The 17331-nt window shown below is 40.9% G+C and overlaps 1 protein-coding gene across 3 annotated transcripts in view; it reads left to right on the top strand.

The window, feature by feature from the left end:
* The window catches only part of MAP3K21 (mitogen-activated protein kinase kinase kinase 21), a 64575-nt gene extending 47800 nt beyond the window's left edge, over window positions 1-16775 (top strand). The window contains exons 7-11 of one of the 3 annotated variants that reach the window (XR_006701411.1): window positions 8156-8306; window positions 8669-8766; window positions 11904-12689; window positions 13998-16185; window positions 16263-16775. Coding sequence is in view for 2 of the 3 variants with exons in the window: in XM_045437342.1 (XP_045293298.1) it covers window positions 8156-8306; window positions 8669-8766; window positions 11904-12689; window positions 13995-14395 (1436 nt within the window). In the remaining variant the exon portion in view is untranslated. Of the gene's footprint in view, window positions 1-8155; window positions 8307-8668; window positions 8767-11903; window positions 12690-13994 lie in introns of all 3 variants that reach the window. The other 2 variants (XM_045437343.1, XM_045437342.1) reach the window with 2 other exon arrangements.
* Window positions 16776-17331: the final 556 nt, after the last annotated feature.

The raw sequence follows: 17331 nt of genomic DNA, 5'->3' as shown, positions 1-17331 counted from the left end.
CTTTTTCACTTATAACTTTGTTGGTTTGCGTTCTTTCTCTTTTTCTCTTGGTTAGTTTAGCTAAGGTTGTGTTCGTTTTGTTTATCTTTTCAAAGAACTAACTCTTAGTGTGGTTCATCTTTTCCATTGTGTTTTTGTTGTTGTTGTTCTCTATTTCATTTATTTCTGCTCTAATCTTCATTATTTCCTTTCTTCTGCTAACTTTTGGCTCACTGGTTTTTTTTTGTTTTGTTTTGTTTTTCTAGTTCCTTAGGGTGTAGAGTTAGGTTGTTTATTTAGGATCTTCTTTTTTTAATATATATATATATATATACACACACATATATATGTATACATATATATATATATACATATATATACACACATATATGTATATATATATATACATAATTTTTTTTTAATGTTTATTTATTTTTGAGTGAGACAGAGTGTGAGTGGGTAGGGGACAGAGAGAGGAAGACACAGAATCTGAAGCAGGCTCCAGGCTCTGAGCTGTCAGCACAGAGCCCAACAAGGGACTCGAACCCACAAATCGTGAGATCATGACCTGAGCTTACCAAAGTCAGATGCTTAACTGACTGAGCCACCCAGGCACCCCATTTATGATCTTTCTTCTTAATGTACGCATTTATTGCTATGAATTTCCCTCTTAGAACTGCTTTAGCTGTATCTCATAAGTTCAGGTGTGTTGTATTTCATCTTTGTTTGCCTCAAGAAATTTTTTTTCCCCTCTTTAATTTATTCTTTGATCTGTTGGTTGTTCAGGAGAGTGTTGTTTAATTTTCATGTGTTGATGAATTTTCTAGTTTTTCTTTTGTTACTGATTCTGTTCTGCCCTGTGGTCAGAGAAGATACTTGGTAGGATTTTCTTGTATTGCTAAGACTTGTTTTCTGGCCTAACATATGGTCACTATACGTAGGCCTGTTGAATGGGCTATGAAGCTTCCCATGGTGTGGTTGGACTGGCTGAAGGATGTATTCAGTGATGCGCAGGCAAATGAATTAGATTCACTGCCTGAGTACAACAGAAGTAGCTCTAAGGGCAGTAAAGCTCTTTTTTTTCTTAACTCAAGCGGACAGACACCCCAAGTTGCCTGACTGAACAAGGCCATTGGCTTTGTTCTGCAAAGTATCAGTTCCACCTACCTGCCTCTTGGCTCAAGTTCTGCCAGTCACACAGCTTCCAGGAGTTGTCTCCAGTCCTTCTGGTCAGAGGGGCTTGGAAGATCCTCTTTACAGTGAATGCAGCTATGATTCAGCTCCCTCCCTGGGCAGGGGCAAACTGGGCCCTAGGGCTGATGAAACGAGAATGTGAATCAGGCACATGTGCACACCACAGAACTCGGTCCTGCAGATAAATGAAGCTGGCGGTTGGGACTATTTGGGCCCTGCTAGTATGAACTCAGTCTGCCAAGATCATATGCTGGTTGTTGCAAGCCCTTCCCCCACCCCATCTCCACAGATTCCTAGTGGTTGAGCCCTACAGATTCCCCACTAATCCCCCTGGTGCAAGATAAGATTAAGTGACCTGCAAAAGTGACCCACAATGATGGGAGGGTGCTGTTATCCCCTCTGGGTTCTTGTCCACCAGAAGAACTGGAAGGTCAGAGGAGACCTCTCTTTGAGGTGCTGCGCTGGCCTGGGGGGCAGGGGCAGTGTGCTCAATGTGTAGCTGCTTCCCTTACCCTTATGATGCAGTCTGTCTTAGTTTCTGAGGTGCTTCAGCCTCACCCCTGTATTCTAGGATTCTTTCGGTGGTGTCTTATTCTCACATACGGTAGCTGTTTGATCTTCCTATGAGGGGGAACAAAGTCAGGTATACCCTGTGTCGCCATCTTGGTCACACTCTGGTGTTTCTATTTTTAATTTTTTGAGGCACTTCCATACTGTTTTCCACAGTGGCTGCACGAATTGACATGCCCACCTGACAGTGCACAGGGTTCATTTACTCTACGCCCTTGTCAACACTTATTATTTCTTGTCTTATTGATACTAGCCATTCTAACGGGTGTGAGGTGACATCTCACTGTGGTTTTGATTTGCATTTTCCTGATGATGAGTGATGTTGAACAGTTTCTCATTTGTCTGTTGTCTGTATGCCTTCTTTGGGAAAATGTGTATTCAGATCTGCCCATTTTTCAGTTGGATTATTTGGTTTCTTGTTATTGAGGTAAATGAGTTATTTATACATTTTGGATATTAATAGCCTTTATCAGATATGTGATTTGCAAATATTTTCTTCTATTCCATAGATTGCCTTTTCATTTTGTTGATGGTTTCCTTTGCTGTGCAGAATTTTTTTCTTCTTTTCACAATAAAGGTTTTTAGATTCTATGCAATTGGTGATCTGCCCATGCCATCGAGTAGAATACCATACCTTGAGACATTTTGCTAAACATGTCTGTATGTAAAATTTGCATAACCTAATTATATCAGTAGCGTATTTATGGATATTTTGAAAAATAAATTCAGGAATTCAAGATTACTTCCATTTCTTTCCTTGTTTTGTGAAGAAAAAAATTTTTGCTTTTTGAGATTTAACTTTCATCTGGTCTGTGTTAGCCAAACCAAGTGCTTCAAAATATCATGTAGTGTTTTGGTTTTAGAAAGAAGGTTCAGCCTGGGGGCGTGGGGGGAAGACATATAGCCAATTTGCCTGGCACCTTTGCACAAATAGGGCTTTCAGTTAGACCCTAAATCAGAGTTTAGCGGAATTAAATAAAACTACTGACTCTTCAAAAGTGAGTCCAAATAGTAAACTAAGCAAAACAAGAATGTGTTTTATATGTATACATGTGAGGAATCTGGTAATCAGCCTACGTTACCCTATTTAATAATTGACTTGCATCTTCTGCTGTCTCCAACAAACTTAATTCTTTGCTACTTACTATACTTCTTTGGAGAAGAAACATTCTGAAAGAATATTTTCCCTAATCAGGTCTGCAATCAATTTATTTCTTTTTGTTTTAGGGTTTTTGTTTTGTTTTGTTTTGGTGTTTTTTGTTTGTTTGTTTGTTTGGTTGATTGGTTGGTTTTTTTGTAATGAAAACCCTGGCACCAACAAGAGTTTTCTGTTAAAGCTCCCAGGAACCCAGGATACTAGCCTCTTCACAGTTAAAGAGAAATGATCTAAATAAATGTATAGTAATCTGAATAAATGCATAATCTTAGAGTTTAAAGTGCCATCATTTTGTCATAACTAACCCATCTTTCTGAGAAAGCATTTTTCATAAAGCCATAATTTGTACCTTGCTTTTGCCCAGAGTAAGGGCTTAATTAAAGGAACATAAAAGGATAGCAAGGCTGACCTCATAGCCATGTTGAAAGGGCAATGGAACAAGAAGTCATGACCCCTGTTTTTGCCCAGCTGTTTCTCTGCCTTCTTCCATGTTTTCATATTGGTTTTTTTTTTTTTTAGACTCACATTTAGCAATTTTAGGTTCACAGCCAAATTGCGAGGAAGGTACAGAGATTTCCTCTAAACCCCCACCTCACACATACACACGCACAGCCTCCCCCACTATGACTACAGTGAAGCCTTTGTTCTACTCCGTGAACCTGAACTGACACATCACCATCATCACCCAGAGTCTGTAGTGTACATTGGAGTTCACTCTTGGTGTTATGCGTTCTGGGTGTGCACAAATGCACAATGACACGTATCCACCATTATAATATCATAGTATTTTCACTGCCCTAAAAGTCCTCTGTGCTCTACCCATTCACCCTTCCACCCTCAATCCCTGGCAGTGTCCTTTTACTGTCTCCATAGCTTTGCCTTTCTCAGAATGTCCTACTGTTGCAATCCTTCAGTATGTGGCCTTTCCAGATTGCCTTCTTTCATTTAGCAGTGCGCATTCAAGTTTCTCCCTTGGCTTTTCCTGGCTTAGCAGCTCATTTCCACCTAGTGCTATTCAGAGAGTGGTGTTCCATTATCTGGTCAGACCACAGTTTATTTTTACCTACTCATCTGCCGAAAGCCATCTCTGTTGCTTCCAAGTTTCAGTTGGTTCTGTAAAGTCATGTACAGGATTTTACATGGACATGTTTTCAACTGCTTCAGATAAATACCACTGAGTGTGATTGCTGGTTCACATGGTGCCTGTGCATAGTTCGAGAAGACCCCACCAAACCGCCTTCCTGAGTGGCAGTGCCATTTCACATTCCCACCCAGGGCAAATCAGAGTCCCTGTCTTCACACCCCTTGGTTGTGATTACGAGCCTCGTGGAAGAGGGGAAGTCATACCTGGATAAGCCTGGCAAGGCCCGAGACTTGTACTGGTTAAACTGAATACGTTTGGGATTTCAAATAAGTTCTAACCCTATGGGGTTGCAGTATAGCCAGCTCAGGGAACATCCCCACTTTCCCCCAAACATCAAGGTCCTCAGGATTCATTCTCTAAAGTAACAGATGAAAGCATTTGAGTGAAGATATTCCAAACAGGGCCAGTTCCATGTGCAGAAGTGTTCTGTTCACATTCTTTGACCTGAATCATCGTCTTCTTGTTTCTGAGCCCAGATGTTCCCAGCTGCTTCTCTTATCTTCGTTTGTGTGTCCTCTCTGGTCACTAGCTTGTGTGGATGTCCTGTCTTTCCAGCTCAGCAGAGCATGGCAGTTAAGAGCCTGGATTCTGGAGCCACGCAGCCTGGGACTGAATCCCAACTCTGGCTCTACTCCACTGTGGTTTTGGACAAGTTTCTTAACCTCATCGTGCTTCAGATTCTGTTTCTGTAAACTGGGGACGATAGTTGTTTAAAAGGGTCAAGTGTATACACGTGGTAAGAGCTCTGTGTGTACTGGCAGTTGTTTTGATCATTATTTTTATTATTATTCTTACTCTGAAGCTCTTTGTGGCCTTCGAGCCTCTCACTGGGGTCTGCCTTTTATAGCATTAGCAATTATTCATTGCGAGGATTTTCCCTTTGGGTGGATCAAGTATGTCGATCTGCCCACCTGATTCAGAGGAATGGGCTTCCTTTCACTGTGAGTTAGAGATGTCATCTGGCACGTTTCCTCTGGACCAGAGATGGGGAAATGTGAGTAAACCTGAGAAAAATGTGTTATGAAAGCATTGTAAGAAGAAAAGCCCAAAACTTCTGAAACTGAAGGGAAGAATAATTATAGGTATTGAGGGAGATGAGAATCATTTCAGTGAAACTGAACATAAAAGAGATTACCCCCAAATTGTTTAAAGACTACCAAAGTAAATACCCAAATAAAAATACACTATGTAAATTTGACTTTGGATAAAACCATGAGTATGTCACCATCATGCATTGAATCACTTTCTGCTAAAGAGAACACCATCTAATATTTGCAGAAAATATTTTCTTACTATAACTTCCTCTGGCTTACTCTAACGACTGGTATTGTTACACGATACCGTATGTCAGGCACACTTCTCTCTGGGAATAAGGAAGAAAATTCACTAATCCTCTGCAAATGAAGTTTCGGGGTATATCTTAAAGCAAGAGTAAAACACATCTTTTCCGTGTTGTCAAATAGAATCAAATGGTGGAACAGTCCACCACATAGCTTCCTGTGTCCCGGTAATCTGCCATTGTACATCCTTGGCATGTTTTTCAGTAACTGAATATAATAATAGATAGTAAGATTAGTGCACTATTTTTCCAAAGAGATGGTTGATACAAGTGGAAAATGTCAGTAACCCTCCCTCATTCCACCATGTCCTACTTACCAATCTGCTTAACAAAAACCAAGAAAGTTCTGCTAGCTGAATCTAGGATTGGCTAGTCTATGAGGGGTTATTGAGGCAGAAATAGCATACCATAAACTCCGTATGGGCAGAGACCCTGGGACCCAGCACCTAGCACGACTGTATTAACAGTTAACCTCCACTGGGCACTTGCTGTGCCCAGCACCATTCTGAGCTGTTCCTGTGTGTAAACCCATTGAATTCTCAAAGCAGCCTCGTTAAGTAGACACTATTGTGATTCCCCCAGTGAGGCACAGGGAGCTTATGAAACTTGACCTAACTCAATGGCCATGAAGCTGTGCCACTGAATTCAATCTCCAAGAGCATGGACTCTTCACCATACCCTTTCCAGCCTCTTAGGACAGTAAATGTTCAGTTAATGTCCAAACAGAAGACAACAGAAGAGCAAATCAAGACAAGGAGGAGGAAGATGAGGGAACTTAAGCCTTAAGGTTGTTGCTAATGCTGGGGCCACAGGCTGGGGAACTGTACAGGTGAGAGCGAGTCCTGTGTAGCAGTCTGGTAACCACAGTCCTGCTCCACCTGCCGGCGGAGCGCCCCCCACTCCTCAGACTTTGCTGGGAGACCCTTCATGAGAAGAGTGAACAACTTGTTCAACATTGTCACATACACATATACACGCAAACACCTCTGTAAGCATAGATACGTAAATTTTCAAGTGTGGAAAATATTGAAACACACAAAATAAATCAAACATCTCCCATAATGCTTCCAATTTAAAAAAAATTATTCTCAAAAACTTAAATTTCCCTCTTTCCATAAGCAGTCATCTCCCTCAAAGGTAAACACTTCAATAAAAGTTTGATATCTAGAGGCACTTAGTCAGTTAAGCGTCTGATTCTTGATCTCAGCTCAGGTCTTCATCTCAGGGTTGTGAGTTCAAGCCCCACGTTGGGTTCCATGCTGCCCATGAAGCCTACTTAAAAAAATCATACACACACACACACACACACCTACCTATATATTTGTATATTTATATACCTAGATATTTATAGAGAGCATAAAATGAAAGTTTGATACCTATGTTTATTAACTTCTCTGTATAATGTGTGTTTATATGCACATATGCATAAATACTTTTTAATAAAATCGGTTCTGGGGCACCTGGGTGGCTCAGTCAGTTAAGCGTCCGACTCAGCTCAGGTCACAATCTCATGGTTCATGAGTTCGAGCCCTGTGTCAGGCTCTGTGCTGACCGCTTGGAGCCTGGACCCTGCTTCTGATTCTGTCTCCCTCTCTCTCTGCCCCTCCCCTGCTCATGCTGTTTCTCTCTCTCACAAATAAATAAATGTAAAAAAAATTTTAAAAAAATAAAAATAAAAAAATATAATAGGTTCTGTATATTTAATACAGACATTATAATTAATTTTATCTGAACCTCATTTTTTTACACAGAGAGTGCAAGTAGGGGAGAGGGGCAGAAGAGGAGAGAGAGAGAATCTTCAGCAGGCTTCAAGCTCATCCCAGAGCCCAACGTGGGGTTTGACCCCACGAACCTGGGATCATGACCTGAGTCAAAATCAAGAGTTCAAAGCTCAACCAACTGAGCTACCCAGGTGCCCCTGAACCTCATTTTTTTTTTTTATGGTCATAGAGTATTCCACTCTGTAGACAGGTCATAATGCTTTAAAACATCTTTTGTGCTTTCAAACATCTACTTACAGAATTGTTTTCCCAAGTGTGCAGTCACAGCAACCATTTCCCCCAGTGGTTTCCAAGTCAGTTGCAAGTGCACTTCAAGGCTAGAGGGATAGCATGGAAGTGTGTCAGCAAAATGTGGATATTAAATGTGGCTACAAACCTCCCTGTGAGGCCATGAAAAAAAGCAAGGCGGGGCAACTGTTAAACAATCTGAGATTTGGGGGTGCCTGTGTGGTTCAGTCGGTTAAGCGTCCAACTTCGGCTTAGGTCATGATCTCATGGTTCGGGAGTTCCAGCCCCACATCAGGCTCTGTGCTGACAGCTCAGAGCCTGTAGCCTGTTTCAAATTATCTCTCTCCCTCTCTCTGCCCCTCCCCTGCTCATGCTCTGTCTCTCCCTCAAAAATGAATAAACATTAAAAAAAATTTTTTTTTAATTTAAAAACCAGTCTGAGGTTTAAAAGGCAACTGTGGCCAAGCTGTCGTGATGGCCAGAGTAAAGTAGCAATGACTTATGAAAATGGGATTAAATTGCAATTTAAAAATATATACTTTCTTTCCTTAAGTTCACCCTGTCTTTTATTTAACTCATTTCACTTTTTTCCCCCTAATTTTATGCTAAGAGAAGGAAGTTTGTTGTCAGTGGGCTGAAAGAAATAATTTTTATCATTTTCATGTTTCTCCACTGCCAACATGCTTTGCATAAGGTAGCTGTACAACTGGTTTGATTGGCTTAAGTTTTTTTTAATTGGTAAACGAGTGATGCTCTCTGCCTAGTGACTTCGGATGAAAGCAACAAAACTTGGGGAAGGAACACTGTCTGTCGACAAGAAGAGTTTGAAGATGTGAAAAGGAGTTTCAAGAAAAAAGGTTGTACCTGGGGACCAAATTCAATTCAAATGAAAGAAAGAACTGAGTGCAAAGAAAGGTATGTGTGTGATATCGTGGTGGGGGTGGGGGGAGGGAGTACTTCAGCGTATATATACCGTGACAGATACAGTGCCTTTTGTAACACCACTTTGGCCAGACTTCACTTTCAAAAAGCAGTTGGAAAAATACGGAGCTACCCAATACTAATTTAATTTCCTGGATGAGTTTATCCTACTAAGTTAGTTACTATTAGTTATGCAGTTAAAAAACATTTCCGATGTACTTTGTGTCCCATTTCAAGGTTTTATTCGTACGTTGTTAGCCCTTCAAAACACTACAAATGTGCTGTTTCCTACTTAAAAATTTTGTCAGCATATATCTGTCAAAACCTAATTTTGTTTCTGTTACATTCTCCTTTAGAATAAGACCTCTCTCAGACGGCAACAGTCCTTGGTCAACTCTCTTACTAAAGAATCAGAAAACCATGCCGTTGGCTTCATTATTTGTGGACCAGCCAGGTAAATGTGCTTCAGGAAATGGAATTTGTTTGAGGTAGACTTCCCATCTGAATGTTCTAGAAGCTCTGCTTTAATAGTTCCATGTGGTCGTTCAAGTAGCATAGGGAAAGTTAGCAAGGCATTGCTTATGTATACCTTTACTTAAACTCATAACTTATTTTCTGTCCTGGAAGTCTTTTTGGTGAAAAGTAATGAGGCTCCACATTGTTTATTGGGAATTTGTAACTCCTGCTGTTTACCAGAAAAAAGTGGTATCCTAATTAATTCTGTAGACTCAAATTAATTTCGTATAGGATATAGTAAATATGAAAATATAGACATGCTGAAATTCTGCTGAGATTAAGGGTGATCTCCTGCCTGTATCTCCACCTCTTGACATGATGAAATCTTACCAAGCAGGTTATCTGTGGAAAAGTACTGCTTAGAGAGAATTGCATTGCAATCTCTATTTAACTGAAGGGAATCATGATTATTTTCAGTATTTAGTATGCCTATTCAAAATTCAGATATTAAAAAGTTTAAGAGAGGGGCGCCTGGGTGGCTCAGTTGGTTAAGTGCCGACTTGGTCTCAGGGCATGATCTCGCGGTTCATGGGTTTGAGTCCCCACATCGGGCTCTGTGCTGACAGCTCGGGGCCTGGAGCCTGCTTCAGATTCTGTGTCGTCTTCTCTCTCTGCCCCTCCCCCATTTGTGCTCTGTCTCAAAAATAAATGTAAAAAAAAAATTTTTTTTAATAAAAAAAAAAATAACCCTTCACGTGAACTTCAAGAGGTAGCTTAACAGAGACTGAGTGGAGTCAGCCAAATATATCCTTGTATTTTCTCCACCAGTCCTTTGGAGGACTTATTAAGAGGGTCAAAACATTCCATAAATAAATAAATAAATAAATAAATAAATAAATAAATAAATAAGTAAGTAAGTAAGTAAGTAAGTAAGTAAGTAAAAGAATTAAGAAAAAAAGGGAAGACTTCTCTAATCTAGTCACAAATAATGAAAAATATACTATAGGAATAACAGTTTTATTACAATTAATTTTTCTTCCTTGGTCCTCAAACTGTATTTGACAATAAGTCATAATGTGTAATAAGAGGAGAACCTGTTGCCCTTACAGCAAGAGTCAGAATACAATCATGAACCTGACTAGGAAGCATTTATGCAGGAATGACAGAACACCTGTCCTGCATATACCCAAATATACTTGTGCAGATATTTATGCTGAAACCACATCCTCATGACAGTGCAAAAGAGGAAGATTGAACATGGGCCGTGAGTGATAAGTTGCTTATAAAATTAAGCACAGCACGGATAATAAATTCAAGAAATTTACCACCGTGTTGTCCTGAAACAGCTTTAACTTGGTTATAGCATCAAAGGGCTGTCTTAGATTGTCAAGTAGAAAGACCAATTTTCTTTTCTTTAGTGATAACAATCCCTGAAGGCTCTCTAACAATTTTCCTACCTCTGAAACTTTTAAAAAATGTTTTTTCAATGTTTATTTATTTTTGAAAGAGGCAAAGCATGAGTGGGGGAGGGGCAGAGAGAGAGGGAGACACAGAATCTGAAGCAGGCTCCAGGCTCTGAGCCATCAGCACAGAGCCTGATGCGGGGCTCGAACCCACAAGCTGTGAGATCATGACCTGAGCCAACTGGGCCACCCAGGCGCCCCCTTTTTTTAAAAAATTTTTAATGTTTATTTAATTTTGAGAGAGACAGAGTGTGAGCAGAGGAGGGGCAGAGAGAGAGGAAGACACAGAATCTGAAGCAGGCTCCAGGCTCCGAGCTGTCAGCACAGAGCCCGATGTGGTTCTCGAACCCATGAACTGCAAGATCATGACCTGAGCTGAAGGCGGACGCTTAACCAACTGAGCCACCCAGGCTCCCCGCTCAGTATAGTTTTAAGTCAATGAATTTCACTTTCAGTATCATCCCCCACTCTTGTTTTGTAAACTGTGGGTTGATCATTTGCTATCTGTTACATGTACTGTGCGTATATGTAATACATATTCGTTTCGCCCAAATGCATTTCGTGCCTACTTGATGAAGGTACTATTCAGGGAAGACTCCTCCAAATTTAAAAAGACAGGTGGTCAGAAGCTTACCAGCTTGCATGCACATCAGATTGTGATCTAAAAGTACAGAAACTGAAAGATGCTTTGGAGGGAGCCGAGACTGAACGTTGGGGGGGCATGGGCCGTGTCAGGCTGCATTAGCATCAGGTGGTACTTTGAGAGAGGGCTTTCTGAGGTGACAGGGAATTTGGGGCCAGTGGTAGAATGTGGAAGGAAGCCAGACGGAGGAAGAAGAGGGCTGTCTGAAGGCAAGGCAGTGATAGAGCACCACCGGATCACTGGGAGAAGCTAGCCTCTTGACTTGTCTGGACTATATAGAGCACGTTGCACGAATAATAGGACATAATATTGGAAAAGTCACTGGAGCCTCTTTGTGGATTGCTCTGAATGTGGATTAAGGAGTTTGTCGCTTGGCTGATTCATTGTTAAGCACCCAAGTAATAACAATTACCGCTTCCTCTTTAGCTGATAACAATTTGTTACCCTGTGGGACCTCTTCGGAGAATCTTCCTCTGTTCCAGTGGCTCCCAAACTTGAGTAAAGTCGTGTTAAAACACAGACCCCTGGGTGTCAGCCTTAGAATTTCTGGTTTCCGAGTCTGGAGTGGGTCAGAGTTCACATTTCTGCAGGTTTCCAGTTTCCACACTGATCTGTGGCCTAGTGGTTCTTGTACACACAGGCGAGCCATGGATGACGGGGCCGGACACGTTCAGAGGAGGCAAAGGGCACACTGTGTCTGATACATTACAGTGCCCACGTATATGTGTGTGCATTTCTGTATCTTGATGACTTTTTTCTATACTAATTTTATTTTCCGTGCCAACAAAGAGCCATTTCCTGAAGGATAAGGAACAGCAGGTGATGTGCTTGCTGGGGAACCTTGAGTTCTGTGTCCCCGGCTCCCTTTCCTTAGGGTCCTTCTGGATGAACTGTTTGCTCAATGGAAAAGACTCCATGTGCTTGGACTTAGAATATTTATTAGATTTTAGCTTTATTTTATAGTATCGTTTAAATAATTTTTACTGTAAATTGTACTTACCCTGTATATTTATTTATATCTTTATTTAGGTGTTTCTGAAGAGCCAAAACTTTCCCTGGATGGATCAGAACACAGAAAACCAAAGCAAATAAAATCACCTAGCCAAGCCTATGTGGATCTACCTCTTTGGAAAGATGGCCAGAGAGAGAATCCAGTGGAACCTGGAAGCTGGGAGGAGGGATTCTCCATGAACCCTGCTGCTGTCACTCCTCAGGTGACCCCTACGAATAGCCTGAGCAGATCCCCCCAGAGAAAGAAGACAGAGTCTGCCTTGTATGGCTGCACCATGCTGCTGGCATCCGTGGCTCTGGGGCTGGATATCAGAGAGCTCAATAAAACACAGGCTGCTGAGGAACCGTTGCCCAAAGAAGAAAGGAAGAAACGCGAGGGAATCTTCCAGTGGGCTCCCAAGTCCCGAGGCAGTGCAAGTCCTTCTACAAGGCCACCGTCTACAGGCGAGGGGGCTGGCAACCCACCCGTCTTCCCTCCAACAAGTACGCTGAGCCTTCTGTCCATGCCCTCTCTCTCCACGAAGTGCTTGCTCCAGACCGACGGTGAAGATGCGTCTGAGGGCAGCACCCACATCACCTATGACCCTGAGATGCCCACCCCAGATTTCTGCCCTGCCGTTGGGGGAGGGAGTCACAGACCGCCCTCCACGCCAAGACTCAAGACTGATCAGAGGATGTGGAAAAACCTGCCTCCTCCTTTCTTAGAGCCGACATGTGGGAATGTGCCTTATTACCGTTCTTCGAAAGAACAAGCATTGCATCACAGACGCACCCTGTCTGATGGAAACGCTTCTCAGACCCCAGGTAGGTTGCATTAGCTGGGTCAAAGTACAGAACACCACTGTTGAGATTAGAATGTCAAATCGCTTGGATATCTGATTGTATATCTTCCAAGTGGCTACACTTACAAGTTTGTTTGCACAGTGAATACAGATCTTTGAATTTTACCCTCCTCTTTTGTTTGACTTTATCATTTGAATTCTAGGAAAAGCATGATTGGATTTCAGCAACGTATATATATAATAGCAAATTAAAACCGAGCAAACATGTAGAGAATAACTGCCCCAGCTCCTCACAGTATAGAGGACAGGTCATTTGCCCAGATCTGAACCAGTAATTAGTGGGAGAGCTGGAACCCCATAACTGATCACCCAGCCTCCCCTGTGATCCGTGTTCTTCTGCGTCCCCCGGCTTCACTGCTCAGTTGACGACCAGGTTGAATTTAGCAAGGGTAAGAGTCAAACGGTGCACAGCATGCTGTGTAGCTGTTACTTCTTTTGTATGTAAAGATAATTACAAACATATGTCTTGAGTACTAAGCGCGGTTATGTGTATGAAAAATGCCCTTTAGGTTGTAAAAAGTCATGGTATGGTTAGTTATAAAGTATATTAAAACTGAAATGGTTTTCATTCTTTTTCTTTTCCTCTGCTCTTTTAAGGACTATACCCCCGACATGATTTTTTTTTCAGCTTATTGTCCATTGTCTTTAGATACATTTATTGCCCTTCTGTAATGCAGTAGAGTATTAGTAGTTTGTAATTGCACAAGGGGAAATCCTAGGACAATAATCCCATGAGAAAGCATTCTTTTTCTTTTAATTATAAGCCAATAATTATTTGCTGGAGTGGTAATGAGTCAGTTGTGCAGAACAAGAAAGAGAAGGGCCAGCATGTAGGACCTAACTGCCTCCCAGTTGTCATCCATTTTTTCACATCATAATCTGAAAGTGAAAGTTCATCATATTAACCATAATTTAAAAAACACACACACAAAAAAACAAACCTCTATTCTAGTCTTATCCATCTTGAAGCCTCTCCTGTTTATGAAACAGTTACAATGATTGACCACAGTGCTGTGACAGTGATGTGGCTGTGTCTATGGGTCGAGTTTCCTTGGTAGAAACACTCTTTACAATCTGGCAGGGCTTTTTCATAAACAAACAAACATTGTATCCCAGGCCTTCTAAAAGGTTTATGTCCAGGGTTTTTTGTTACTTCTCACTCGAAAGTGATTACCGAATCCACGTGCCCTCCTGGTTATTGGGCTGGATGTTGCTTGTTTTAGAAGTCCCTGTCCCTCTAATTGTGCACTGTCTCTGCTTTCTCAAGCAGCTGGGACAACTCTCCTACCAGCCCCCGGAGCCTCTTACCTGCCACCTGAGCGGGTTCTGGGGATCCCCCACCTCTCACATGGGCCTCACGGTAACCTGCCAAAGGAGGCCCCGCCCGAAAAACAAAGAGCGGTCAGCATCATACCTCTGCCTCGCCCTCCCTCCTCCAGGAGCCGAACAGAGTCTCAGCCCACAGGGGCCGACTCTGCCATGCGTGGTCCGGGACCCACTGCTAACTGTTCCCTCGTTGCCCAGGAGAGAACTAAACCCCATGTGCCTTCCCTACTGGACGCAGATGCCGAAGGCCAAAGCAGGGACTGCACGGTGCCTTTGTGCAGGATGAAGAGCAGAACTAGCCGACCATCCATATATCAACTGGAGAAAGAATTTCTGTCTTAAGTGCCTTACTTTGTTTGAGCCTTTTTTTTTTTAAGGTGAACAAATTAAAACAATGTGTCTACCTTTGAACTGTTTCATGCTGCTGTGTTTTCAAAAGCTGTGGCCATGTTACTAAAAGTAGTAATGGATGTCAACCTTTGCAGAAAAATATATGTGATTGCTCTTAGTGGTCTGTATCATTTTTTCCCCACTGGATTCTTACCTAGTAACCTGAAACACACACACACACACACACACAAAACAAGAAATGTGCAACAAGGGTTACCTTGAGCATAATTTTATTGCTTTCTCTGTCCTCATTTATATCCTTGTCTATAACACCCAAATTGTAATGAAGTGTACCCTTTTTGTCCCTTCTCCTTCATTTTCTTCCTGTTTTCCTTCTCTTTTTGCTCTTTTTCATCTCTTTTTTGTTATTTGTGCAACAAAACAACAGGAATAATGTGATATTAGTAAGTAAAGGTATCTATTTAAAGAGATATATTGAAGACTGGAATAGACAGAGGGTTCCAATGAAATCCCCTGAACTCAACATAGGCTTGTAATGTATAGATCTGCCCAGACCTCACATAAATTATGCAATATTTCTCTCTTTGAGGAAACTTAACTGAACGTAACTTGCAAACGTTGTACAGAATGTGACTTTAAAAAATGTCTTATCCATTAGAACCCCAAGACAGATTTTTAAAAGGTCAGTCATTGGCATTTGGCTAGGACCACATGATGTCCACCTGAGCGAGGCCAAGCTGTAGGCTCTTACGGTAGAAAAGTTTCTTCTTCCATCAGTCACCATGTAGTTGGTGTCCAGAGTGTAAAGCTTTTCCATTTTGTAGTAGGATTTTTAAAAATTAAGTGGTGACTTGTATATCACATGTCAGAAACAGTCATGTCACTTAATTTTATTTTTCTGTTTAAATATGTGATTATTCTGATAACCCCCAGTAGAGTCAGAAGAACCACCAAATCAAGAAGCAGCAAGCAGCATTGTTAGAATTTAAGTATTGCATAGTTATCTCATGTTTCAGTAGTTGTGGATAAATGGTAGATAGACATCAAAAGATAAGCTGATAATGGTACAAATGACAAATACAGATTATTTTCAGATAGGGGTTTTTAAATGGATTTGGGGTAGCAGATCAGGATTTTAAATGATTTTAAATGGAGTCACTTTTATAAAATACTACATCTATGATACAAATAGACTGTTGAGTTATTAAACTACAGAAATGACTATCCAGGAGCTTGTATATTTGTCTGGGTTTCTTTTAGTACATTCATTATCCTTCCCTTCCATCACTAGAATGTGACTATTTGGGATGACAATAAATACTTAAAATTTTGCATACAATGAAACACTAAATTGCAAACATCACTTGACATTTCATTTAAAATTTTACCTGGGTCAGGGTTTACCTGGTAACTGTAATGACAGAAGTTTAAATCAGCTGTGATAAAATATCCACCTAGAGCAGAAAAAAAGAAAATGGTATTTGGCCATTTGGGAACATCATAGTCACTTGGCAGGTATGCCCCAGCAGACGGTCAACAGAGCATGAAAGGATTATAATAATCTAAATGCATTTAACCCCGAGGAAAACATTCTTGTGTTTAAAATTCTTGCGGCAAAATCTCAGGTGTTTATCCATATTTTGTTGTATTATGGTCCATTCTATGATTTGGCTTCACTTTTGGGAGGTGGTTGAAATACGTAATCAAAATCGGGTTTCCTCAAGACTTTATCACATTTGAAACTGTGGTTGGCTGCTTCGTAGTCAGTCATTTGGGGGCATGTAATTTCCAGCTAAAAGTAAAGGAAATACATGCCTGAAATAGTACATGAAAAAAAGCATAGAAACTCTGTTCTCAGTTTTGCTTCTGACAAAACATTATGTGTGTGCACACGTTTGTGTGTGTGTGTGTGTGTGTGTGTGTGTGTGTGAGTGAGTAAGGGGTGGAGGGCAGTGGCAGGTGTCCTGTCTTTTCCTTCTACTCTGTTCCTGCTCCCATCTAGCTTCATTGCAGTCAACTTTACATCACGATGAATTTAGAAGTGAAGATAACGTTAAAGAGATAATTGCGATTCGAGGATTTAATGTCACGTTACTGCAAAGAGTTGGTTTTTGCTGAGATCTGTTGTATATTTACGATTTTCTATATGTGTCTTTGTTATACTTAGCAGAGTCTGGTTATTTATTTTCATATAGACTTAATAGCTCATTGAAAGAGAAATTAAGCTGATTACTATTAGTCAACATTTAAGGTGCTCCCACTGCAGAAATTTAAGGCCTGAGCCTGAAATGCTGTATTATGAAGCCTTGTAACTGAAAAAGATGTTTACATATGTTGTCTATTTTTTTAATAAACTTTTTTTTTATAGCTAGTCTACTTGCTTAGTGGCTTTGATCTGATAATTTTGACTATAGTTTGTAATGGCTTATTTTGTATTTAATAAGGAAAAGTACATTAATAAGGCTCATCAATGTTTAATAAAGCCAGGTATTAACCTGCTAAATTCACTGATCTGAAGATCACTAAGTGAGTCATGGGATTAAATACTTTTTAAAAAGTATAATGAAATATTCTACTTAAAATATGTTAGGTTTACACATGCATTGAAGAGTTGCGTTTCATTGTGAGAACTTGCAACACCAGCTTTTCAGAAGGCATGCCTTCGCAACGTGGAATTAGTGTATGAACTGAATCTCTGTTGATGCTGCAGGATTGTGGTTAATGAGACATATTCATTACTAACATGCTTAAATCAGAAAAATTTGAAGAACCGTGAAGCAACTGGTAATTCTCACTAAGCAATGGGAGCTTGGGTGGAGTATGAAGCAGATAACATCTCATACAGATCCAAGCATTGCCCTGCCACACCAGAGGGACGGAAACTTGGCATCCGTGGCCTATGTAAGTGGTGAGGACCCTCCTAGGTG

Source organism: Leopardus geoffroyi, chromosome D2, assembly GCF_018350155.1.
Source record: "Leopardus geoffroyi isolate Oge1 chromosome D2, O.geoffroyi_Oge1_pat1.0, whole genome shotgun sequence".
Taxonomy (NCBI): Eukaryota; Metazoa; Chordata; class Mammalia; order Carnivora; family Felidae; genus Leopardus; species Leopardus geoffroyi.
This window is presented reverse-complemented; position numbering and strand designations above follow the sequence as displayed.